We start from the raw sequence: 27740 nt of genomic DNA on the forward strand, positions 1-27740 counted from the left end.
AAGAGCTGCCAGCTTCTTCTCAACAGCAGCAGAAGTAACCAGCTGGCTTCTCCAGGAACCTTTCCACCCCATGTCCCTGTCCCCATCTGACTCATCCTCTCTTGGCAGGGGCAGTTTCTACTTTCAGGCAGCAACGTGGCCTTTTCACCTGTTTTGAAGAGAACTGTTTGCCTGGCTTTGCCACTTGGCATTAAGTGATGTAATAAGATGGGGCATAAATACTGTTTGTTCCATAAATGAGCAAAGATCGTTTCATAGGATATCAGAAACACTTTATATCGTCCTTCCATTTATTCTCTCACTGTATTAAAAGCATCACTATTTCCTTTTCTCTATTTTTTTAAAATGCCTTTAATTAATTTGTCTTTGCAAAGTTCATTTAATATCTCAGGGGAAAAATGAGATTTGCCCAGCTTGAAATGGACTCTTAAGGTCTCATCTGTATGGTAAAAATTATCATGTGGCTATTTCAGCCAACGCTTAAAAATCACGTATTTCTATTTTGAAGCCTTGGTTCAGGCACACACTGTGATTTCTAATATGTGCACATCACCAGCATATCCAGCGTTGGCAAGTGCTCTTATCATATCTTCCATCTGCCAGCACAAACAATATTTCTGAATCTGTTAATTAAGGAACTGAAGTTTTGCCCTAAGATACCAGAGTAACTGGTTTAGTTTCTTTGCAGCAAAAACTAATGCTTGCCTTGTCCATAATTACCTAAATTGTTGAGAAAAATGATTCTGCTTTCATGTTGATTCACTTTTGTAATTTCATTGCCGAGGCTAAGTGTGGTACCCATTTAAATTATCTCCTACTCTCATTTTGCTCAAGACGTGTTATTTGCTAACAAAGATTCAATATAGAAAAATGGGAAGGTGACAACTACCTCCTTCATCAATGCAAATGACAATAATCTCCTCTCCTCCCCCATGTAAAAATAAACATTGAATCATCCCAGACAGAAATGCCCTTCTGCATTTAGAAATATGGATATGGAAAGGCGACACCTGCTCTCATTTAAGTCGTCATAAAGCTCAAGTTTATCTAGTGATTCTATGGCAAATACTTGAGAAGATCAACAGCACTGAGAGCTCAGACTGCAAGTGTCCCCTGTGGTTTTCCCAAGAATATGCATATTCTTCACTCTTTGGTTATACCTACACTTGAAAACGGAGGATTACCTTTTGTTGCTGTTAAATTGTTGAAATTATTTATACTAAAAATCATCCTATACCACAAGTCTGCTATAAATTCCTGCTTTTGATAGTTCCCTGAAATTATTACTAGCCTCCGCACGGCTTCTAAAGCAACATCAAACCTCCCACAAGTCATCACCTCTTGTTGGGTGTTCAGGGACTTGTGGTGAAGGTGGGCGCAGGCTGGTGGTCCTTTTTCATAGAACCATAGAATGTCCTGAGTTGGAAGGGAACTACAAGGTTCACTGAGTCCAGCTCCTGTACACACATAGGACAATCCCAAAATTCACACCCTGTGTCTGAGGGTGTTGTCCAGAATCTTCTTAAATGTTGTGAGGTTTACAGCTGTGACTACCTTCCTCGGTAACCTTTTCCAGTGCTCCACCACCCTCTGGGTGAGGGTCCTTTTCCTAATTTCCAATCCAAATGTCCTCTGACACACCTTCCTGCCATTGCCTTGGAATAGAAACACTTACTTGAAGGTTTTTTTCAGTGGCTCTGGGACATCCTCTGTGCCTGATGCCAAAAATGCATCTCCTCCTAGTGTAGTTTTCCTAAAAGAGTATCTTCATATGCTGACATGGACCACAGGGATCAACTTTGTGCTTTGCAATGGAAGGACCATGTACAAGTACATGGGTGCCTTCTGCAGAACACGGGAGCATTTGCTCTTGGGAACACAAAAGGGAGGTTTCTTTATCTCACATTTGATTAAAAAGAAATCCCTGATCTGCCACAGAAAAGCACTTTCAACGTCTTAAATCCTGACCGGTGCTGGACTCTGCAGTCATTACCCAGGATAGCAAGTGGATTTGTGTCTTCAGGGAGCAGGATGAGTGAGCAGAGGTTCGGATGTGACAGGGTGGTCACCAATGTGAGGGTGTTCAAGAGGATGTGTTCGTGAAGAACTTGGATCAACTACCTGAATGAAAGTTGTAGCATGGAGAGTATTGGTCTCTTCTCCCAGGTATCAAGTGGACAAGAGGAAATGGCCTCAAGTTGCTTCACGGGGGGTTTAGATTGGATATTAGGGAAAATTTCTTAATGGAAAGCGTTGTGAGGCATTGGAACAGGCTGCTCAGGGCAGTGGTGGAGTCACCATCCCTGGAGGGGTTTAAAAGGCATTTAGATGAGGTTCTTAGGGACATGGTTTAGTGTTAGAGTTAGGTTATGGTTGGACTCAATGATCCTGAGGATCTCTTCCAAACAAAGTGATTCTATGATAAAATATGATATTATTATTAGGCTTATCATAAGACATATAACTCCAACTATCAAATGTACGTTTCTTTAACCATGTGCTTGCACATCCACTTGGCTTCAGATGAAAGTAGACCAAGTTTTGAAGGGGATCATGAAAGTCTGTCACTTCCAGAGGATCAGCTAACTGCAGTGCCCTCTTTGCCTCCTAGAACCCTGTGAATCCTCTCACTAGGACTGAGCAAACCTCTCCAAAAAGGTCAATGCCAATGTGTTTTTAGCACAAATGCTGCAGGACCCATAGCCCCCTTTCCCTCGCTGGCTGTTGGAAGTGTATGCATCAGTGGACATCTTTGTAGGACGTGGGTCTGAAAGGTATTTTCATAGCATCATATAATAATTTTGGTTGGAAGAGACCCCCAAGATCATTGAGTCCAACTGTTAACCCAACACTGGCACTTTGTAGACATGAGGATCCATTTGCTGTGCAAAATATCTGTGGGGAGCCAAAAGTGCAAATACTTTGTCAAAACCCTCAAACAAGATGGGAAAAATATGCCAGAAAATCAACCTGGAATAGATTTGGCTGCATTGTGCCATAACTCACCAAAGCAGAACAGAGGAGGGGCTCTGGGAAAGCTACTCATTTATGGAAGGGCCAAAAGCTTTTTGCATAAGAAGCTCAAAAGTAACTGTGTAAAACAACACCATGCTTCTTCTCAGTGATTATAACAAATTTCGTAGAGCAAATAGTTTTTTGCAAGAGTTTTTTAATTTTTGGAATGTCTGATTTTGTGGGCATGACCTCAGCAGGCCATCTGGGGCCAGAGGAAGATTCTGGTGATCTTGGGTTTGCAATAGCTCTGTTGTGTGCACCAGGTCTGGGGGGCTCCTGGGGGCTGCCATGGACAGGCAGCATGGGCAGAACCAGCAGCTCCTTCTGCATTTCTCCTCTTCGTACTGGTTTTCAGCCCCTCACAACAAGAAACGCCTTGAGGTGCTGGAGCGAGTTGAGAGAAGGGAACAGATATGGGGGGTCGGGCTCTGCTCCCCAGGAACAAGCACCAGGAGCAGATGAAACGGCCTCAAGTTGCGCCAGGGGAGGTTGAGGTTGGATGTGGGGAACAATTTCTTCCCCAAAGGGCTGTGGGGCATTGGAACGGGCTGCCCAGGGCAGTGCTGGAGTCATCATCCCTGGAGGGGTTGGACAGATGTGAAGAAGAGGTTCTCAGGGACATGGGTTAGTGCTAGGGTTGGGTTAATGGTTGAACTTGATGATTTTGAGGGTCTTTTCCGGTCAAAATGATTCTGTGAAACTATGGGGCATATCTTGCCTCTATTTCCCAAACGGAACTGATAAATAAAACCTGCACACAGCTCCTTGAAGCTTGCACAGAAGACAAAAGCCAACTACTCGAAAGGCAACTCTGCTCTCACCTTGCTGACAATACAAATTATCCAGGCTCTGCTGGCTTCTCTTTTGATGCCCCCTTGTGCTTTCAGCCATTCTTCTTTTCACAAGGATGGGTGTTAAGATGCTCGCCCTTTAATCAGTTGCAATTACAACCTTTTCCAGTATCTTCTGCTGCCAAATTGGAGGAGAAAAAAAAGAGAAAAGGTTTTTTTTAAAAAAGAGAGGGAGGCTAATGCTTAAGAAGACATATGTGTTTAGTGTTGTTGGCAGATTTGTAAACTTATTAGTGCCTCCACACACCATGTAATTAAGATCTACCGGTAATTAGTCAATAGTTAAAAATAGGGGTTGGTACTGTGCTACTGAAAACGCCTACAAAATAATGTGTTCTCTGCACTCAGGATGCAGTTAATGTCTCTAGAAAATGTTAATTTAAATAATATGTATTTGTTTTAGCAAAGTAGATTTTTGGCGTGTGTATGTGTGTGCACGTGTGTGCTCAACCTATTTATCTTTGTGCATTTATACATGTTTGTGTGATGTCCAAAGAGACCAACTGCGTGTTTCATCTCAGATAAAAACGTTAAGCTATAAAACTGCAGACTTGACAAAGCCATGGAGGGAACAGGAGCTTTTCTCATTTGTAGATTTCCATCAAAATAAACCTGCTCATCAAAGGAAATTGTTCAAAAATCCACAGGAATGGCAGATGTGCAGCACCATGGGGCAGATGTCTGATGTTTGGAGAGCCATGCATGTATTTTCTAAATATTCAGGGATTACCACGGTCTACAGATATAATCCTTTAGTAACCCGAAATGTCAAAGACAATGGAAAAGCTCTAATGCCTTGTAGCAGACGTTTGGCCAAACCGCCCGTAAGAGCAGGTATTCCCACGCACATTTGAAGTCACTTGTCCTTATCCTATGAGAGAAGACCCAAAAAAGGTGATATGTTTTTTAAATTTCTTAACTCTTGTTTTATTATGTGGTCCAGAGCTGTGTGTGAGTTGCTGGGTGATGTTCTGAAAGGACGTCTCATTTGGCTGTCATAAGCAATCTGTGGTGATTTGTTGTGCAGACAGGCATTTGTCTCAAGTAATCCAAAGGGCTTATTTTGATTGCTTGATAGATCCAAGGAACGTACAGTCGACTCAATGGGGGATTCATTTATTATGCTCCCAAACCACTCCTAAATCTTTCCTTATGTCATGTCGACGGATTTGTCAGGCCACCCTCACACAGCAGTGATGCACTGGTGGGGAAAATTTACCCTTGCCAAGCAGAGTCAGTTGCTGTGTTTATAGACCTGTTTCTGAAGTACCAGGGAAATTCTGCTGCAGGAAATATACTGGACATTGTTTCATGCCCTTGAGAGAAGCACCTTCTGTTGATCTTAGAAGAAAATAGACTCTAAATCTATAGTAAAGCAGGAAAGACCAAACCTAGAGAGTCCTCCTGCAAGGGCCAGCAAAGTTATTTCATGGGTTGTTCATGATACACACGAGTTAATATCTAGAAAACCCTCCAAGGATGCCTGCTACACAGATATGAGGTATTGCTACCTTTCACTTCACGGTCGTATTCATAGTAACGTATCTTTGATGCTGAAAGTGAATTCCAGTTTCATTGTGTTCAACTCTGAAATTTATAGAGTGAGGTTTTTGCTCAAACAGCTGAATAGCCATGGAAAATAATTTTCAAATAGGTTTTTCAGGTACAAATGCGTCCTTTCTCCAACCTGTTCCAATGTCTTCTTGCCTGACTGGGTAGGTATGATAGTTAACCAACGCATGATAAATACTTAGGGAGTGTCATAAAGTTAGTCACATTGAACTCACGAGCAGAGCAGTACTGTATGATGATAATTAAAATATATAAATGTATATCATCAGTGATGCTGTTTGTTTTTAATCACTCAAAATAACTGATTTTAAAAAAATCTAAACAAAATGAAACCAACCATCTTTGAACAAGAAATAGGTTTAAGAATTGTGAAACAGTTGTGAGTGAGGAAAAGACAGACTTTTGTTATAAGACTAAATCAGTTTTATATCATGATGTGTTACATTCTGGTGTTAACAAATTATTGTTATTTTTGAATTGGAGAGCACATAACCAGTGACTCTTAGAAGATGGGAGATTCCTTTCTCCAGGATTACTCTTCCATTGGAAAACATTGGTTTAGGAATAAATGAACACCATGGCAGAGGGACAACGCAGGAGACACCCTTGTACGCAGTGTTTGCCATATTGTGCAACAGCACTGCAGAGGAACCAGATGGAACCCTTCCTTCAGAGCTGTGCCTGTCGTCTGTTGCCTTGACCAGGAGAAGACATTAATTGGATGTCCCTTCTCCCCTTGGGATCTCTTAGAAACTGGCCAAAGGGTGAAGGAGTTATTGGAAGGGATAGGAGCAATAAGTACACAGAAAACCAGAGATGGGCACTTCAAGGATGAGATATCCCAAGCCTTGTTTCCTCACGAAACCAGAAAGACATAAAAACCCCTTTATTCCCTTTGCTCTTTTCTGCTTCACCGCTTCAAGCTCTTTTATAAATCACCATGTTCAAGTCTCACTGTCCAGCTTGGGCTCACTTGGGACTCAAAGTCAACGCAGCCTGCAGAGTCACCTCGGGGTTGATGCACATTCCTTTTGGAGTAAAGCTTCATTTGTCAGCTGATCTGTCATCACTGGGGACCACCAGCCGATCTCTGGTCATGCCAGTGCTTGGAAACGAGTCACTGCATAGAAAACTGCTGGAGCATGAGAACCTTTGGGACGCTCAGCCGCTGAGGCTGGTCAGTGACAAACCTCACCGGTGGGACTCCTGACGTGTTCTGCACGGACTGACCCAGAGCTCTGTGCAGCAGGTACCGCAAAATCCTGGAGGACTTGAGAACTGTAAATAGTGACTGTCTCTTCCAGACTGAAATCTAGGAAGAAATGCCTGTTGCAGACAAATAGCAACAGGTTCAAGGAATCTCCTGAGCTGAAAATTGATGAGAAGTGGGAAATCGATAGGTGTAAGTATGATATGTGCTTGCCCTGTTCGTTCTTTTCATATATGGTCCTGCTAACCGCCAACACTGGGGAGAAAATACTAGGGGTGAATCCTTGGTTTGAACCAGCTGTTGTGATGCTCTCGGGGCAGACAAGTCCATTAGTTTGGCCCACTGTGAGATGAGGCCGGACCAGACACCCCATGCTACCATCTCTGCAATATATAATCCATTGGGGTTTGCTTCACAGTGATGTGTTTTCTCCTTGGTTAGAAGTTTTGCTTTGAAAGGCATTTCTGATGACTCTGATTTATGATGACAGCAGCTTCAGTGGTGTTTAAAAAGACTGGAAGAGATAAATAAACTTGAAGATTGTTTAATAAAGCAATGGAAGAAGTGTAAAGATTCTTCTATCAACTGTTCTTCCCTATAAGATTCCTAAATACTAAGCCGGTCACGGCACTTTTTCTCACCTTCTTTTATCTTCTAAAAGTTGGACACCTTGTTCAAGCTGGTCCTTCAAAGTTTCTCCACATGACCTGAAGAGGATGCCAGCACATATAGAACGCAATTCTTCTTATTTTAGGTGTGCATGTTGGAATGGGAAGAACCATGCTCTGGAGATGCCCGTCCTCTTTCTGCTGACTGTGGGGAGAGTGCTGAGTTGAGAGAGCGCTGAAGTTGAGCGAGAGGAACCCAGACTAGGCAAAGTGAGCAAAGCCATGTTCAGAGATAGAGCTGTTCCCCCAGCAACTCTGAATGCTTTGATTAGGTGACACATTCAGCCTTGCTTCTTGGGTTGCTGGAACCTGAGAGCCAAGAATGGTGTGCTTGTTCTTTGGGCAAATGTCACAAAATGCTCCTCGTGGCATCTCCCATGGGAAACCCAGACAATACCAGAGAAACCAGCCTCCTGCTCTGCTCAGGTGATGGTCAGTGCAATACAGAGGGAAATCCATGGAGATCAAGCAAAGCTGGAGCTTAGCAAGGACTCCTCAAAGAGAAGCGTGAGGAACTCAGTCATCTGCTGGTTACGCTGATAAAAAGGGGCACGGGGGATTCTGCAGCACTAACGCTCAGGTTGAATCTCTGAGAGGATAACAAGCTCTGGCATTTTTAGGGCAGAATGAAAAAAAAAAAAAAAAGAATAAAAGAAGAAGGTGAAACAGCAGCAAACAATAACTCTTGATCTGAATCTTACAGATCACTGTACTTGCAATGAATCCAATGGGGCAGCCAGCCAGGTAAGGACAGAAAAATTGGGCCTGTTGGATGAGACCTACCTTGATAGGACAAGGGGTAATGGGTACAAACTGGAACACAGGAGGTTCCACTTAAATTTGAGAAGAAACTTGTTGGGGGTGAGGGTGGCAGAGCCTGGCCCAGGCTGCCCAGGGAGGTTGTGGAGTCTCCTTCTGTGCAGACATTCCAACCCGCCTGGACACCTTCCTGTGTAACCTCATCTGGGTGTTCCTGCTCCATGGGGGGATTGCACTGGATGAGCTTTCCAGGTCCCTTCCAACCCCTGACATTCTGGGATTCTGTGACCCAAGAAGTTCTTAATTGTCTTTTTAGCTCCACTGGAGATATGGCAGCATTGACTAGACATTCCTCAGCTCCTTTGGTATTTCACCTGTAACAGACAGAGGAATTTCCATTCCTCTGAGACATAAAAAGACCCTCAATTCGTAGACCTGAACACTTAAAGTAGTTCTCCTGATCCTGCAGGAGACAGGTTGGAAAATCCAACCAAGAAATCTCTGCATTAGAGAAAGCACGTTCTTCATGAGGAATGTCAACAATCGCACTTCCAAGTAACCACTGCTTACTGCTTCACAAGGTGCTGTGAAGATGCAGCGCGTCTGTTGTGCTAGCTACTAATTAATTAACATTCAAAAGAGAAGCTGCCGGTTCCACTTGTGCGAGCAAGTTGCTCTCAGCACGATGTGCTGGAGCTCACAGAGACTTTGGTGCAAGGTGGCAGCTGGGCTGGGCCAGCCGGGTGCGAGACAGCTAAATCTTATTTTCAGGAGCTGTGGTAATGTTGTGACACACCAGGGACTAGTGCACACACACCGGCAGACATTGTTTCTCACCCCACGTTCCTCACAGGGGATGCAAAACCGTGCTGTTGTTCACATATGTGCTTTATGGAATCATGGAATCATTTGGGTTGGAAGAGACCCTCATGATCATCAAGTTCAACCATTAACCTATCTCTGGCACTACCCCATGTCCCTGAGAACCTCATCTCTGCATCTGTTCAAACCCTCCATGGATGGTGACTCCAGCACTGCCCTGGGCAGCCTGTTCCAATGCCCCACAGCCCTATGGGGAAGAAATTGTTCCCCACATCCAACCTCAACCTCCCCTGGCGCAACTTGAGGCCGTTTCCTCTGCTCCTGGCGCTTGTTCCTGGGGAGCAGAGCCCGACCCCCCCTGGCTCCAAGCTCCTTTCAGGCAGTTCAGAGATCAGAAGGTCTCCCCTCAGCTCCTGTTCTCCAGCTGAACCCCGCAGGTCCCTCAGCCGCTCCCATCACACTTGTGCTCCAGCCCCTCACCAGCTCCGTTCCCTTCTCTCCACTTGCTCCAGCACCTCAAGGCCTTTCTTGGTGTGAGAGGCCCAAAACTGAACACAGGATTTGAGGTGTATTTCAGTATTCAAAGAATATTTCAGTACAGAAATTCACACCACTGTTTCCACCTCTCTGTCAACAGATCTTTTACCAGGTCTTGATTAAACAAAGCATTTGAAACCTTATCCCTATTTAAGCACATGCTCGAGACATGCCCATGTGGCATAATATTTAAGCAGTAACTTTCAGTGCCACTTCAAGGAGCACAGACAGGCTTCAGATTAATTTTGTGTGCAACACTTTGCTGAATCAGAACTCTGCTTTTTCCGATGCAAAAGACAACCATCTAGGCACAGAGAAGTGCAGTGCAGGAAGACATCCCATTTGTTGCAGGAGGTGCAAGAAAAAACTTTATTTGCCGGAGCAAATGTGAGTAGAAGGACTTTCCTCCTAAGCCTCCAAGCCTATCTTGAATTGGTTAATAAAGGTTATGGTAAAGGATGACTTGGTAATTGGGCCTCACCTGAGAGTGAAAGCCATATATACACTCAACTTTAGGAGAGATCTCTTATTTTTTGCTGACACAAAGCAGAGCTTGGGTCTCAACAGCTGAGTGTGTAGACTCTGACACACACTCCTTCGGGGCCATTGCCACTGGGAAGAAGTATGAATAGCTTCCCATCCAGATCATTACTGGTGTCTGCTGAGGACTGTCCTCTTGAAGAGTGTGAAGAGTGCAGAGCTCTGCTGTGGTAAGGTTTTAAATAAGCAGAGACCTTGGTTTAAGTACCTGAGCTTCACAGCAATGGGTACAGATAAACCACAGGCTCGTTGGGGTTGAAGTGACCTCTGGAGATCATCCAGTCCAACCCAGCTGCTCACGCAGGGTCACCAGAGCAGATCACACAGGTGGGTCCAGGCGGGTTTGAATGTCTCAGAGCAGGAGACTCCACACCCGCTCTGGGCAGCCTGGGCCAGGCTCTGGCACCCTCAGAGGAAATAAGTTTCTCCTCATATTCAGATGGAGCCTCCTGTGCTTCAGCCTGCACCCGTTGCCCCTCATCCTATCATTGGGAACCATTGAAAAGAGTCAGGTCTTGTCCTCTTGACACCTACCCTTGAGATATTTATGAGCATTGATAAGATCCCCTTCTCTTCTCCAGGCGAAACCAAGGAAACGCCAGTGGGAAAAACTTGAAGCCTAATGATCTTCAGATCTTCCCTTCACTGGGACATGATGGATCCATGCAATGCCTCTTTGACCAACTTCAGTTTGTCACTCAGCATTCAGAAAATATTGTTGAATAACCTGTGGCTTCCTCGCTGTTTTCCAGGACCCATCTTATTTTCTTACTTCAGAAGAGTTTGGATGTGTCAACAAAAAACTTGCACTATGAGGGTGGTGAGGCACTGGAATAAGTTTCCCAGAGAAGCTGTGGATGCCCCATCCCTGGAAGTGTTGAAGGCCAGGCTGGATGGGGCTTTGAGCAACCTGGTATAGTGGAAGGTGTCCCTACCCATGGCAGGGGGGTTGGAACTAAATGATCTTTAAGGTCCCTTCCAAACCAAACCATTCTACGATTCTACAAAAGATGCTGGACTGAACAGTCTGTATGGGCTTTATGAACTGAAACGATGGGTGAACATCACAGCCGACTGCCAGCACTGCAGCAAAGCTTATTTTCTTTAAAGCTGTGTGTACTTTAACCCAGTGCTCGGCGAATTGTGAAAGCAAGTGCGTTTGACAGTGCGACAGCAGTGTCACAGTCTGGCGGCTGGTGTCCCGGTGGGAAACCCTGTGCCTGGCTTGTGTTGCCTCGCTACGCCAGGGAGCTGCCGTCACGACCAGAGGTGATACCTTCATTTTCAGGTGCAGCTGCTCTTTCAGCTATTTGCCTTCCAAAATCACTCTTTATTGCTATGTGTGAAAACCTTCAGCACTGCGCAAAATTACTGCGTATCAGATGGGAACAGTTACCTGGCGCTGGTTTTCAATAGAATATTTCACAGCTTAGGTTTAGGTTTGAAGAGCACTAATTGAGCATCTCCTGTACCAGCCACAGAGGGAATTTTTGTCTGACCAGTGTTCACACTGCTGGATTATGCAATTTTATTCAAGATGCTGTTTGTCCACGCCATCTTCTTGCCACCAAACATCTCAACTCTGCAGTGCCTTGTTCCTGTTGCAATGTCAGAGAATTGCCACATTTCTTTTTTTTGTCTCTTGCATTTGTTGGACATTTTAGTTAGGATAGGCCTGCACAGATTCCGATTTCCAAGATATGCATGTAGACCACAATCTTTGACCCCCAGCATGAGACCCATTAGGGTTTTATGTTTCTTCTCTGGTTTGTGGTAGTGGTAGCACCTTGGCTGGGCTTTTAATTATCATTAATATAAATAGCTTGCCACAAGAAGTAGGTTAAGTGTTTTAGTGTTCACTGAGGACCCAGGGCTTCTTCATCCATCCTCATTCTTGAACTGGGCAAAGTGCCACCTGAAGTTTCTGAGGGTATTTCAGACTCCATTGCCTAAGTGCCCTCTGGTCTTTCCTTGATGTTCCAGACTATGGTTTGCAGTAGAGTCTACCTCCTGAACAGCATATATTCCCAAATGTGGCAGCAAAATGGCTCATTGTAGCACATTAATCGCACACTTTCCCTTTCGTGATCTCCCCAGCTCTTGCATAGGAATTGCCATACCCAGTTAGACCACCGGCTCATCAAATCCTGCTTCCTGCCTCCAGCGATGGCCAAAACCTGAGGCTTCAGAGGTTACTTCCACAGCACACCAAACTAACTGCACAACTCTGGGTGTGTGGGTAGAAAACCTCTTTCCTGGCTGCCACAGAAGATCCACTTATGCGCTGAAGCATGAGATTTGATTACTTTTATTACAGGATCTTCGCATGCAGAGCTACAAATGTTCATGGTCATGCAATTATCCAGTCATAGCAGTTGACTTGGTGACCTTCTTTGGCAGTGAAGTCCATAAATTGGCTATATAGAGTGGTGGGACGTCTGATTTCCTTCACCTCCATTGAACTTTGCCTTCACCAAGTGACACCCAGGACTTATATTATACATGGTAGCGTAAAATGAAAAAAGAGTTTTAGGCCTGTTGTTCCCTTTTTTCGTTTGAATATCCTCAAACACTTATTTTGTGTTTATATTTCTGGATTTTTGACCATTTTCTTTCCTCAAACAAGAATATACTTGTGCTGCTCTTCAGGATTTTCCAGCGCCCTGGAGCAAAGGTAATTATCACCTATGAAATATCCAGCATATCCTTTGGCTTGCCTGGGTAAAGTTCTCAGGTATGTCTAGGAAAAGAGCATGACTACTCTGCAAATACACTAAGGAAGGTAATTTCAGGGGCTGACATAACCTCAAGACCCAGAAGAAGAGGCAAGATGAAGAGCACACCCAGTCAAACTTTCAGGGGAAATTTGCAGACAAGAAGAAATTCAGTGGTTCAAGGAATAATTTGGCCAGAGGTCACAGTTCACAATGAAATTATACCAGGTATCACAAGCAACAGGAGGAACAGCTATTCAGGGAAAAGGAAAAAAGAATATCTTAGTTTTAAGTGAAACAATGCCACAAAAAGCATTTAGCATCTCTTCAAGCACATGCTACCGCAGCCTTGAGTGCAAGAAGCCGTAAAAGTGACTAAAGCAAGAGTCTCGAGAGCGGATTGCTGAAGTGAAAGGAAGCTGGAATGAGATGCCAGCCAGCCCTGTCGATCCCTCGCTCAGTGCTGCTCAGAAATACCTGATGCTTTCTGACTGGATAGCCAGGGCTGGAGTAATTACTCGGTTGCGGCATTTTCACTTTTACAGTCAAAAGGAGGCTCATTTTCTTTGCATGAGTTACAATTTAGCCTCATGTTTCTTGAGCTGACAGCATTGGTGAAGGTCTTTGCTATGTGGTCCTTCTGGTTTGCTCCTGGCCTGGTCATTAAGGCCACGTGGCCACTGTCCCACTCCACCACACTTGAAGCTGAACTCCTTGGGGCTACATCTGTAACTGGGAATTAAACAATTTGGGGTGCAGACAGCCACCCATACTGCACCCAACTCTTCCTGTCCAGTGAAACACCAAACAAGACCATTCCCCCAGGGCCACCCCAAAATCCTCTTGGTCATACAGGCATTGGATGAATTGTGTTCATTCCATGACACCATTGCTCCCTCCATTTTTTTCCCTCTTTAAGCCACAGGGCCCAGCATCTACCCAACCCTTCCCTGTGTCAACTCCTGAGATACTTAGGAAGCCACCGCATCACCTTGGTTAATGCAACCTTCCTCTTCATCTCTGGTGATGTCCTTCCTGCACCTCTCCCTGCCCTTGCTCACCACTCTGCTCTCCTTCCCTCCTCCATGTCTCCCTTTTGCTGCTGTGCTCCTTCCTATGGCCCCATCTGCTCTCTCCTGCTCCTTGCAGAGAGAGGTGGGAGTTGAAGGATTTGGCTCCAACGCTATTGCCTGCAGACCATCCCACCTTGGGACTTCCTACAGAAGGGAGGCACCCCGTATCCTAGCTGAAAAGATGAACGTATTTCTGGGCAATAGCATCACCTTGTCTCTTTTCCACCTTCCCACGCAGCCCACAAATCCTTCCCTCCTACCAGACCATGCTCTCCCAAAGTGGATCATAGCCACCAGCCCCCATGATACTCTAAAATCTGGCGACACTAAGCTATTCCCCATCCCTTTATTCCGGTCACCTCCCCCACATGCTTTTCTTCTCTAATCCTCAAGGAGCCACAGCTTAGGAGCCATAGCTTAGCATGGCATGATATGCACGCCCCATTGTCGCCCTCTAATAGCATAAGCCCTGCATGAATCCCCTGGATTTTTAGGGCACAAAGTGTTACTGAAATTCCTTGCCTTGTTTCTAGTGTTTTCAGTTCTGTATTTGCTCTTTTCCATTACTTATTTTCTGAATATTCAGAACATGGCAAGATGCATTATTATTTAGATTTTTGAGGCAATATTTGCTTTCAATATAGATAACAAAGCAGGGGTGCAGCAGAGGGGCAATGATCTCATGCACCATCTGAAGGCAGAATTTGGGTAACAGGTTAAAGTCATCAAGAAAAAAAACCCCAACTCTTACTGTCTGGGTCAGATATTCCCAGCATTGGTCAGCTTGACCATCCTCCCGTGCTACGTACAGTTGAGCAAGCTGCTGATCTGGCTTTGGGGCACTCTCACTTTATTTGTATTTGATGCTTTTGGGAGTCTAGACTTAAGGTTTCAGCTTGGTCAGAGATGGCAGAGTAGGTCAAGAAATGGAGAGGTAGTGCTGCCAGGCTTAGAATCACAGAATGGTTTGGGTTGTAAAGGACCTTCAAAGCTCCCCCAGTGCCACCCCTGCCATGAGCAGGGACATCTTCACCAGCTCAGGTTGCTCAGAGCCCCGTCCAGCCTGGCCTGGGATGTCTCCAGGGATGGTTCATCCACCACCTCTCTGCCCAACCTGGGACAGGCTCTCACCACCCTCAGTGTCAAAAATTTCTTCCTCATATCTAGGTGGAAAACCCTGGAAGCAATGGGTATTTTGACTCTGATTTGACTTGAGTTTTCACAGGCTGATTAAAAAGTTCTGTATACTTGTGCTTTGACAGATCCTAAAAACTGTAGTATTGGCTCGCTAGGTAAAGACAGTATGGGACTGGGGAAAGAGACTCACTTTGGGATATCCCAGAGAAATGCAGCGGAGTGGAAAAGGGTTGCAGACTTGCAGAGTCTTTTTTGGCCATGTGAAGCAATTCATCTCCTTTTGTCCGCAATAGGACAAATTCTTTAATCCTTCATGCCCGTGGAAAGGAGGTGAGCAGACTGGATGCACAAAAGGGAAAGAAAACAGATGATGCATCCATAAGAAATGCTTTGGTGGGGGCATAGCAGTGGTCCCAGCAGGGAAACATTTGTTCTCGGAGCGCTCACAAAGGGGCTTTGCCCAAGACATATTTAAGCAGCTTATGGCCATTAGACAAATGTTTAATCTGCAGGAAATTGGGCCACCGGGCGGGCAGGTGCTCTGATGCATTTAAGTCCATGGAGCATCTGCGAATGTGAGACAGAGTGGTGGAGGGGACCCAGGGGACAAGTTATCAGAGGATTGTGGGACCAAGGTGGCTGGTATCAGAGCTTACACCTCAGGGGTTCCAAAAGCAGGTATAGCAATTGCAAACACCAAAATACCTTTCTGTGGAAGGGTAAGAAGAGCCCTTGAAGTCACCTAACAACAGCAGGTATAGGCAGGGAGAGCCCCAAAATTAACATACCAAGTCTAGTCACACCTTTTCCACCTGCATCCTCCATGTTTCTTGCGGGACCTGAGCCAGCCAGGTGGAAGGCAGCTTGAATATTGCCCTCCAGATGTGCAGCTCTGTCCTTGCAGATGCAGCCGCTGCTGAAGGGCATGAAAGGCCAGACAGAAAAACCTGCCAGATCATTTCCAGACCTCATCCTAGTTTGCCCTAAATAAAGATCTGGATCGGTCTGTGGGAGGCAAAAGCAGAGCAGGAAAAACATCAGTTGTCCGTGGCTGCGCCTTGTCCTCCAAGAAAAAGTCTTGAGCTGACGTCCCTCGGGTCGGTGAGCAGCATTACCTAAGCAGGTGCCGTTATTTTGCAGTTATCCAAAAGATGGCAGCCTTCCCCAAATCTCCTTCTTCGCCAGCTGGCTGGACTCTGACCAGGAGATGCGTGTCTCACCTTGGCTACTGACACTGCAGCTGGCACAGCCGCTGGGAGACAGAGCTCAAAAGCTGCAAAAAGCTGCTAAAAGCCGTGCTTTTGGTATTTTGCTAGTGCCTGGAAGATTGGTCATGCCTACTTCATCCTGGAAGAGAAATTCGGATTTCCTCTTGGTTTTATGAGAGCCAAGTTTCGTTTATGCTGGCAGACCCAGCAGCTTGGGTTGCTCCTGAAGTGTTTCTTCACCACCCATGGTGCCCAGAGCATCTCCTTTGGGAGGCGGTGGTTGGATTAGGAACTCAGGGGGGAAGAAGCTGTAGGAGCCAGGAATACACTGGCTGGTGGTCTCCACTCCCTATTCTCAAACTGTCCTTCCTTGCAGAAGGACACCATAAGATAGTGGGGTGAGCTCTACAACCTCATGCCTTCATGTGGCAGAACACGCTGTGCTGCTGGTCACCCACCCACAAAATATGAGTGTGTCCCCTCACCAAATACCCACTTCCCTTCCCAGAGATTTCCTCTGCCTCAGTTTCCATTGCAGGAGTTCCTCGGGATTGGAAACAAGCTCTCCTGCATGTCCCTATCCCATGCATTTCTATTTTCCAGGCTTTATCTTTGGAAGCAGAAGACCAGGAACACAAACTTTCTTTTCCAAGCATCCCTTTTACCATCTCACCCTTCTATCCACCCTATATTTGCAGCATATGGAAATCTGCAGATAGATGCAAATACAAACCAACATCCTCAGCTCCATTTCCCCCTGCTCTATTTCTTGGAGTTCACCAATTCAAGAGAAATAAGTCATGCATTGTATTCCTGGCTCTGCTCCTGTGGCCCTGGACACACTGGAGACATCTTCCAGTCAATTTAACAGTGCCAGGACCTGTTTTCTGGCCCAGAGGCCAACTGGCACCCCCTGGCCATGTCCAGACCATGACTGGTGTGTGAGCAATCCCCCATCCTTTCGCTGTCCCTGTTCCTCACCAGTGGGCAGCTTGGCTGTTGTCCTCACCTGGCCCCTGCAGCCTCCCTGCCAGGCAGGAGATGTCTCCACTGATTAACCAGACAGGCAGATGTGGGCTTAAACTTTTGGAGGTAAGTTTAGCTTTTGGATATAAAATCATTGACATAAAATCTGCTGAGCTGGTTTTGGTGATGAAGACTGTGAGTCTTCAGCTTGTGCTGACTTCTGCTGTCTTCTGCTCCTTGACTGTCCGGCACTCAGTGTAACAAGGGCACAGGGATGGAGATCACTTAGAATCATAGAATCATTTCAGTTGGAAGAGTCCCTCAAGATCTTCATGTCCAACCATTAACCTAACTCCAGCGCTAACCCATGTCCTTAAGAACCTCATCTAAATGCCTTTTAAACACCTCCAGAGATGGCGACTCCACCACTTGGCAGCCTGTTCCAGTGCTTCACAACCCTCTCCATGAATAATTTTTTCCTAATATCCAATCCAAACCTCCCCTGGAGCAACTTCAGGCTCCTGCAGTGATAAAAGCAATAACCGCAGCAATTATAATAATGAAAACCCTAGAAATAAGTACTGACTGTTGTTGGCTGCAGCACTTGGTCTGTTCGGTGGGCAGGACACATGGGGAATCTCTCCAGGGTGCTTTGCAGCAACACTGGTGGGCTGGAAATTTCCTTTATGTGCACCCTTAGGTATTTCCAACCAGCAAAGTTGGGAGGGAAGTGCATCACTAATACCTGCATCCAAGTCAGATGGTGACAGCCCTGTTGACTCCAGCCTCACTAAAAGCTGAAATAATCATTATCTTCAGTGTATTTTGTGTTACCTCAGGGGATGTTGGACACAGGAACCAGCAAGCTGGGCAAGGCACAAGGAGCAGGTATTACTCACACTCCCAGTGCGTTGAGATGTTCCTGCCCCTCCTAAAAGGTCTCACTACAGCCCCAGGAATGCAGATGGGGAGCAAAGGGGGCAAGAGCTAAATGGCAATATGAGAGCAATACTATTGACATTTTTCCATAGGAAATAAAATAATTTCTTTAAATAAATGTTCCATCAGGTGATATCAAGATTGGTGGAGGACAGCTGGGGAAGGGAAAAGATTTGGGTTCAGCTGAAGTGTTTTCTCAGATAAAACTGCAGTGATCCATTTTTATTTTTAGCTTTTAATTCCTTTCCCTCTGCTGTACATTAAAACTGAGTAAAAACATTGCTTTCCTCTCAAAGAGAGATGGGGGAGCCTGGTTACCTCTGTGACTGGGACAGCTGCCCTGTGCCTTGTAGGTGGTGACACTGGATTCCAGAGACAAGGGAACTAATGGGAGTGAAAGGAAATATTGGCCTCAAATATCTGCAGAAGGCAATACCCTGGGCCACAGCGAATTCCTCTCCAGGAAGCCCACCCAGGCTCCCCTCAAACCCAGGTGAAGTTTCAACATCCACAGTACCCTGCAGAAAGCCATTTCTAAGTGTCCCCATCCTGGGGACATTGCTAGAAAAGGAGAGAAAATCCCAGCGATGAATGGGAGCTGGGGTCAGCGATGCATGAAGCTGATTTGGGTTGTTTTATGCTTTGTCTTCCAGGAAAATGCTGAGCAAAGAAGAGCCCTGGGTATTTCCTTCTTGTGTAGCTCAGCTCTGCCTCCCTCTGCAGCACCGGTGCATGCCCCTGCTCTCCGAACCGGAGCAGGGCATGCGGTGCATTTTCTGGTTCACTGGTGAGCCCCAAGAATTGAAAGAAAATTGACTTTGATGTATTAAAAAAGAGAAAGTTTTTGCTTCTTCAGTTTGTCCAAAAAAAGAAAGAAGAAAGGATTCCGTTGAGAACAGGCAAAACGTTTCCTTTCATGTCTGGGCATTTAAAATCCTTGTTTAAATAAAAGCACAGGACGAAAAAGGGGAAGGCAAGGGACCATGAGGAGGACTGTCTGATTCATCCAGGATGGTCCCACAGCAGTGAGGGGACATGGGGACATTCATGGGGAACATGCAAGATGGGAGGAAGTCCCATTGCTCTGACATGGGAGGGAGAAGCTGAAAGAGGCTGCAGAAGATTCCCAGGTTGTGCCTTAGAAGCTCTGGGGAGACCTTATTGTGGCCTTTCGGGACTTAAAAGGGGCCCATAAGAAAGATGGGGACAGACTTTTTAGCAGGCCCTGTAGCGATAGGACAAGGGGTGATGGTTTTAAACTGAAGGAGGGAGATTTAGACCAGACATGAGGAAGAAATTGTTTGTGCTGAGGGTGGTGAGAGCCTGGCCCAGGTTGGGCAGAGAGGTGGTGGATGAACCATCCCTGGAGACATCCCAGGCCAGGCTGGACGGGGCTCTGAGCAACCTGAGCTGGTGAAGATGTCCCTGCTCATGGCAGCGGTGGTATTGGATGAGCTTTGAAGGTCCCTTCCAACCCAAACTATTCTATGGTTCTATGACATTGACTGCAGAATCAAGTCCCTACCCTAGTCCAATACGAAGGCTTTAACAGGAATTTCCTGCCTTCACATGACCCTTGTTTTGAGCAAGTAGGCTCTGAGCTCCCTGTGGAAAAATGGTGGGGAAAGAATCGAAGGCAGCATCAACACTATGGGATACAAATGCTTTATGGAATTTCTCCCAACGTATTGGCAGTGTAAGGTGCTGAGGGTTGGAGTTAGGAAACCCAGATGCCCATAAGTTTTCTCACACATCAAAGGTATCCTTGAAGTAATCCAAAAGGGCTTGGAAACTAAAACTATCACCTTCACAGGATTTTGTCTGGGCTGCTGGTTCAAATTGTCTGGACCAGAAGAAAAGATAATGAAAACCTATGTAGGGGTCCCTGGTCCTGCAAGGCAATCATGGTATTTGCACTGTGCTTCAGACCTTGGTGATCACAGGTTTCAGCCAATGCTGCCTAACCTCGCAGATAAAGGGTTGTCAGGCATTGGAACAGGCTGCCCAGGGCAGTGGTGGAGTCACCATCCCTGGAGGGGTTTAAAAGGTATTTAGACTTGGTTCTTAGAAACATGGGTTGGTGCTAGAGTTAGGTTATGGTTGGACTCGATGATCCTGAGGGTCTCTTGCAACCGAAATGATTCTATGATTCTATGATAACTCTGGGTTTGTGGGACCTGCGGTGGTCAGCTGGCTGGTACCACAACTTGGGCAGCGAGCAAGTCTGAGCTTAAAGGACACAACTCAGAGCTATCAACAGGAACATGTTTGGTGGTGGATATGGTGAACATGTAAAGCCTTGGTCATGGTCATCGCTGATAGATCATCTCAGTCCAAGTGTGAGATGGACCTCTGGAGAACAGTGATGGGGCATACAGTGGATTTCTTTCTGATACCACCCCACTGTCTCTGCTCTTGCACATCCCTGCAGGATTTGAATCCCACAAAAGCACAACTTCATTTGAACAAACTACTAAGAAACCCACTTACGACTCCTTTTGCGATGAGGCTGGTATGAGAAAGTGCAGTATCTGCGTTTGACCATATCGCCTCCACAAACACGAGCTTATCTGGCAAGACTTACCAAATATTTCCTGATCCTCTGCATGTAACTTCTTGGAAGACAATGAACCACACTGCACACTTCAGGGTGAGAACTGGTCTTTTTTAATGAGAGGAGCAAACTGTGTTTCTACCAAACAAGAATAAACTAATGCAAGCATCACTGTTTCCTTCCTCCTCTCAGCATCAAAAGTCTCTGCTCTACTTCTTTTTCCTGTGTGCCAGGCAGCAGTACATCCTCCCGCAGTCTTCAGTATGTTCCTCCTTCTCTCCTTTAGCACATGTCCTGGAACAATACCCACTGCAGCTCTTTTTGGACTTGCTTTTGCCTGCAGAAAGAAAGAAAGGGAACTACACCTGCACTGACTGGTCAACAGCACAGAAGTCCCACCACCACACAGTAAAACCTCTCCCTAAAACAAAGTGTCCACATCCACACTGATACTTGGGAAGAGACCCTGGCTACTGCCAGCGTTCATCTCAGGAATGGCTGGAGTCCATGCTATTTGACCAAAACTGAGCCAACGACAGTGCTGGCAATTAAATAGTGTGGAAGGCTTAGTTCAAACATTGAGCTGAGACCTCAGTCCTATCAGTATAGTTATGCCCTGGGTATCTAGCTTGAGTTGAACTGACTTGCTCTGACACTATTGACCAGTGTGCAACGACTGTGATGGGATCCAGTTCACATGGAGACCCTCAGATGCTGGATGGTGAGATCTAGGATGCTGTGATTCTGGAACTGAAGTCCACTCCAAAAGTCTTGTGAGCTGAATCCAAACAAAAACTCTGTACAAGACTCACCACCCACACCTACTTTACTGGAACTTTTTTAATTTTTCTTTTTTAACCTTAATTCCTTATGGTCTGTTATTATCTCTCATTTCTGCTCCGCATAATTTTCCACCTTACCTGGGGTGGCCATCAAGGCCATCAGAAAAACAGCAAACACAATATAGATGATCCTCATGACTGGATATCCACCAGGATCACAGCAGGTTGGGGATGCAGCCTTGCAGGGAGATCTTGAATCAGTTGCTAAAATAAGGCTGGAGATCCTAATATTTATAGTAATTTCTTGACAGCGAAGACAGTGTTAAGGAGGAACGTGACTTCACTGTTGTCCAAGGACACATTGTTTGCTGCTTAGTGGGACATTATGTCACTCCAACCCAGTGGCCATCTGACAATGAGACATCCACTCTGTGCCTGTTTGTCTTCAACTTTTTGAAGGCATCTCATGTGGCCTGTGCAGGCATCTCTCCCTTGGGAGCTGGACTCGTCCCAGTCTGGCTGCCAAAGCTTTTAGCACAGACAGTTGGGACTATCAGATCCTGGGCAGGGGACTTGGCATTGGCTTGTAGGTATGTTTGTGGTGGACAGTGTTACAGAAACAAGTTTGAGACCCCTTCTTCTTCCCTTCAAAACAGAGACCTGAGAGGACTGGTACTACACTGGCCAATGCCGCTGTATGCATTCCCAACTTTATGTCAAGATCCAGATTCCCTGCTAGGATCCAAAGTGCTATGGCAATGGACATGCAAATTGTTATAAGGTAGAAATATCTTCCCTGCAAAAAAACTCTGTCCATAGGTGAGGCCACCAGCCCAAGCTCATCATCTAAGGCTCAGTATCATGTGAGACCTCCTGAAAATTCCCAAGTTTCTCCTACTCATCTCAAGTCCAAGAGGTTTGTAAACCACTTTCTGCAGACAGGACAAACAGAAATTCCATTCTAATCTCTCAGTGTTGGACTTTGTAAACATAGCTGAACAGAATCCAGCAAAGCGCTAAGTGCTGAGCTGGCCAAAGAAGAGTGGCAAGTAGCTTATGTTTCTATTTGCCCACCTAAAGTCTCTTTCACCACCAGCTGGGAAGAAGTCCGACCATTTACCTTTACATCAGCTTGTGACTGATATATTTGTACCCTCACTTCCTTCTCCCTTGAGGAGAAGCAAAGAAATAGCTGCCACAGCACATCCAGTCCAAGAAGAAACCAAAGCTAAGCAGAGACACTGTAGGTTGTGTTCCCTGGCATTGAGCGAATGCTTCAAACTGAACAATATTGGCACTGTGTTACACCATTCCCTCCAGAACTGCCTGAAAGCAGGCTGGGGCTACCTGCCCTAGACAGCAACAATTGCAGAACTTGCTCTAAGTCTATCCACTCCGAGTGGGATCAATTTGGAGATGAATACAGCTATATTTTGAGTTCTCAAAGGGGTGTCTCCTTTTATTCTGGATACCTACATTTTGACAGTGAATGGAGATGTACTCAATATAATCCATGGAGCTGGGAGGATCACTTGGCTTACTGGCCTGAAGGTTTCTATTTAGCGTTAGTTGAACCATACCTTAAACTCTCTACACTATTGACTGGACTGACTCAGTGACTCAGGCATCTTAGGTGCATATTTGAGATGTCCTGCCTGGTCTACAGCTGTGTTTCTAGAAGGTAATGGTCTCCCATAGCTCCCATACCATACCTGCCAGTGACATATAGATGTTCCAGTCACTCATTGGTGCCTCAGATTTAGGCAACACAATCAACCACTAGCATGTCTGTAGATAAAACTATGTAAACACCTCGGTTTAGTTCTCCCTAATCTCTGTTTTAATCTCACCCAGACAGTGCCAGGTGGACAACGGCCTCAGGTTGCACCAGGGGAGGTTTAGACTGGATATTGGGAAGGGGGATATTAGGTGGGGGAGTGATAGAGCGGCTTTTGGTGGGCACTTGGCATGCATCAACTCACCACAGACTCTCATTCCCTGCTTACATCCACATATCCATACTATAGCTGTACCTTCACACCTAAAGCTATATTGTAGAAACAACTAGATTTCTTACCGAGAAACCTAAAAACGGTGTTGTGTCTCCTAGATTGGTGTACTGATAAAATACTGCCAACCCAGCGGTGAGAGTTTCTGAACGCTTTGTGCAGCGGTGCATGACTGCTCCTGATACAGAGCTTCCACACACCTCTGGTCGCCTTCATGTCTCCTCTCCATACCTTTTCTCCTCCAATACACCCAGTTAGAGGCAGGGAGACCAGAAACTGAAACCTAAGGACATTGATCTGCAAATAAAAGAGAAGAACTGACTGAGCAGTCTTGGGACTTTAGACAAAAAGGACATAAAATCTATTGCACAAAGTCTATGAGGGCTCATTGTCTTCTTTGTTGCCCACCTCTGGGGGCATGCTGAAATTTTCATGGAAAGAGGGCTGCCCTATGCTTAGAGGCGATATTGCTGAACTACTTACATTTTTTAAGACATCTGCAGGTAACCTGTAGCTGAAAAAGCAGTAAGGAACATAAAGATTCTCTCTTGTCTCTAGAGGGCTGTGTTCAGGGCCATGGAGATGGCAAGAGGGAAAATGACACCCATTCTTCCCAAATCCCCACCCCATAAGACCACTGTCTGCTCTGCAGCTTGTTATCAGTGGATGTCGAGGCTTTTTTGGTGCCCTTGGGTTGGGCTTGGAGAACATGTTTTAACATTGGGTCACAGGGACACAAGTAACAACACTGCACACACCAGAGTTATATCTCCTTTTTTTCCCCTTTTTAATTATTGAGAGGAGGGCATGACAAATGGGTTAGACAGTTGAGAAGCTGCTCTCAAAGCCACCGCGGTGCCTCCTTTTCCCCAGGTGCTTCCTCTTCAGCTCCTATTTCCCATTCCAGCTGTAGGGGATGCAGCAGTAGAACTTGCAGTCAGAGGAGGTGGTCCACGTGTACATCTTGTCACACTTGCTGGAGCAGTGCCCCTCCTTAGGGCAGTACGTCCAGTACTTCTTCACCTGCCCATAGCCTGCAAGGGGGAAGACAGAGGGAGAGCGGTTGGGTCAGGGTAGGTACCTCCATGCCCCACTGACATGCCATCCCATCACCTCCAGGCAGTGAGCAGAAGGACAAGACCCTGCTCGTTGGAATGTCTTGGTCCCTTCTCCTACACCTTCTCCTTCTCCATGCTCCTGCCCAAGCTCAGCCCCAGAGCAGGAATGGACCTTGAAGAACAGAAGCCTGAGAGACTCCTTGTACATCCCTCTCCCCCTAGCTGATGGCTACAGGGACAGCTGGTGGCACAGGTTCAGTTTGGGAAAGAGATGCTCTGAAGGAGAGCACATTCATTTCCCACATGAGAAGCAGACCAAAGGCAAATTTCATAAAGATGCTCATCTGTGTTCATGTGCATTTCCTTGTCTTCTACCTCTCCTTAAGGAAAAGGATTTGTTTTCTCAGAGGAAAACAGCAAAAGCCACATCAAACTGGTTCCAAAAATGCACATGTCCACTCAGCTGCCTATAGTTATATTGTTATTAAAAATTGTTGTCTTATGCAGAAATGGCTGAAAGGATGATGCAAACGTTTTGAAAATGGCCCCACAGCAGCCTTGCATAAAATATTCACTGTGGTGATTAAATGTGGGACATGTAAAGACTTGGCCCAGCTGGATGAGCACTGATATCTGAAGGGGGTTTCTAATGCCTGTTCAGGAGATGTCAGCCCAGAATACCCTTTTGACTCCTGTAAAGGGACCAGAAAACCTTAGAATCTCAGAAAAAGGCATCAGCAGCAATAGCTATGTCACATCAGTAAATCAAACGTGCCCAGGACTGAGCCTTGGAACAGAAACTGAGTTGTATAGAAGATTCCTCTCTGTACTATGAAACTCTCTGATTCCCCGAGAGAAGTATCCACATCCAGACTCTTGTTTGGAAGTTGTCTGGCCTGAGTTCAGTCCCAAGCTGGATATTGAAGTTTTAACCCCAGTTATTCCTACACAAATCTCTCTGAGGTAGTTCTTATTTCATTGCCCCTTGAAAGAAGTCACTGATGTCCCTGGCCAGGTTATAGCCAGGGATATCTCAGATGGTAATAACTACATTTTCAAGAGCTAAAGTTACTTTAGAAGAATCCCAGGTAGTATCAATATGTGTTCATCACTCTCCATCTTACCTGGGGTGGCCAGGGAGACCAGCAGGAAGACAGCGAAGACAAGGTAGAGGAACCTCATGGTTGGAGTCAAGCTGGGATCTCAGCAAAGCTGGAGAGAGGAGTCTTGGAGAGAGCTCGAAGGGAAGAGGTGGTATACAACGAGCCTGCGAGTGTCGGGTTTTATAGAGCATTTCCCTGCAGAGCGGAGGATACTGGGGAGACATGGGAATTCATCCAAGTCTTGCTGTTTGTGACTGGATGTGCCATTGTGGCATGAGAACCAGAACTTCTCAAGTGTGCCCAAGTGTTCCAGCAGCCACCTCCTTCCTTAAGCTCTGGTTACCCAATATCAGATATGATTTCAGCATGATGACTTTGATGAGGGCACAAATGAATAGGGCCTGTCAATAGCAGAGTCATTAGGATGGGGCTGATGGGTCAGAAGGACCTGATGGAGATCTGCAGGTATAATGATGAGGGGAGAACAAGATCAGTATCACAGGGTTTCGGGCCTTTTCCAACCTCTGGCAGAGATGCAAGTGGATGCAATAGGGCTAAGTTGTGGCCACGATGCACCGATAACTCTCTGTTGTCCAGACTGATCACCAATATGGGGTTGTTGCCTTGGAAAGGACCCATGTTCCCATCTCCACTTGTGAAAGAAATCACGTCTGCAAAATCTCTCTGATAAATTTAGCAAACATCATGTTCAATTTAATCTCCTTTGTTACCCTCTCTTGCCCCTTTGTTAGATAGGCAGGAGCACTGAGGCTGAGAGCTTCCAGGAGCCTGGATGAGCCAACCACTTGGAGACGCTTTGATCATCATCTCTTCCTCACAAACCCTCCGGACAGATCTGGGGTTTCAAACATGGGCAGAGCTCTGCAAAGGAGCTTTTCCAACCCCAGTTCACTGGGCTGTTTAATAGCTTTATAAACAGCCAACAGAGGCGAATGGTGAAGGGACAGAAGATGATGCTGATGCAAAATTACTGAATACCGTCTAACCTGAACCTGCAAAGTGCAGCAGAAGGATCTTACAACACTGAGTAACAGGGTAGCAAAATGTCAAATGCTGAAGGTATCAGTTTAAAGTTGTGAATTTGGAAAAACATATAATCTTTGTACAAATGATGGGTCTGAATTACCTAAAGCCGCTTAGGAAGAAGGTTTGTGAGTCCTTGAAGAAAGTGCTCTGAAAACGGCAGAAAATAACCAAAAAATGGACAAGTTCAGAAAGTTACTAAGACAAAAGAAAACATTGCATCACTGCAGTGGGGTATCACACTGTATTGTGTGCACCACTCATCCCCCATCCCTGATGGCCCACAGAAGGGCAAGAAGAGGTTAAAAGAAAGGTTGCAAAGCTGGCGTCTCTTCTCCATAAAATTAAATATAGTGGCACTTTTCAGCTCAGGGAAGAAACATTTATTGGAGGTGCATCGCAAGGCTGTAAAAATGTTAGAGTCTTAATGAAGAGAGAACTCTGGTTCTCCAATTTTCGTCATCAAAGGAATAGGTGAAATTAAATGGTAAATCATGCATTTATTGAAGAAATAACCAAGAAGAGTCTGCTTTCACACTGAGTATAGCTGAGACGTGGAAGAAGTTGTTTGAGAGGTCAAAATGACAAATATATTGAAAAAGCAATATATAAATTAATGAAACAAGTAAAAAAATAATAAATTAGATATAAAATCTTCTTGAGGAAGTCACCAAACTTTATGTTACTGGAGAGTGGGGAGTTTTACTGAGTGAAAACCTGTTCTTGGGCTCCTTCCCAGGCTCTTTCTTCTGCCCAAGCCGGGCTCTCCACTATAACTTGGCTCAGCCTTGTGTTCTTCTCTGTGACCTTATTTGAGCACATGAGCTGAGTAAAAGTAAGTGTGGGGGGACTGTTTCATTACCCCTATTTCTAAGGGTCATTCTCAGTATTTTTTTCTTTAAGACCTTCAGCAGTGGTGTTTCCTCACTCCCCCTATTCAACCCTTTCTGCTGCTGTACAATCTGGTCATTACAATTTTTTTCCTATATCTCAAGTTAGGACCTCTCACTGTGACTGGAGTCACTGACGTCTCATCCTGGGGTCAGTTTTGGGCCCCTCACAACAAGAAAGGCCTTGAGGTGCTGGAGTGAGTGGAGAGAAGGGAACGGAGCTGGTGAGGGGCTGGAGCACAAGTGTGATGGAGCAGCTGAGGGACCTGGGGGGTTCAGCTGGAGGACA

At 45.7% G+C, this 27740-nt stretch overlaps 1 protein-coding gene across 1 annotated transcript; it reads right to left on the reverse strand.

Annotated features, from left to right (window-relative positions):
- Nucleotides 1-24132: 24132 nt before the first annotated feature.
- LOC110362392 (cygnin) lies at nucleotides 24133-25662 on the reverse strand. Its single transcript, XM_021294166.2, has 2 exons — nucleotides 25539-25662; nucleotides 24133-24390 (listed from the first exon to the last, which is right to left on the reverse strand). The coding sequence occupies exons 1-2, from the start codon at nucleotides 25594-25596 to the stop codon at nucleotides 24248-24250; spliced, it is 201 nt and encodes a 66-aa protein (XP_021149841.1). The 5' UTR covers nucleotides 25597-25662; the 3' UTR covers nucleotides 24133-24247.
- Between the last annotated feature and the right edge of the window lie 2078 nt (nucleotides 25663-27740).

Source organism: Columba livia, chromosome 3 (genome assembly GCF_036013475.1).
Source record: "Columba livia isolate bColLiv1 breed racing homer chromosome 3, bColLiv1.pat.W.v2, whole genome shotgun sequence".
Lineage (NCBI taxonomy): Eukaryota > Metazoa > Chordata > Aves > Columbiformes > Columbidae > Columba > Columba livia.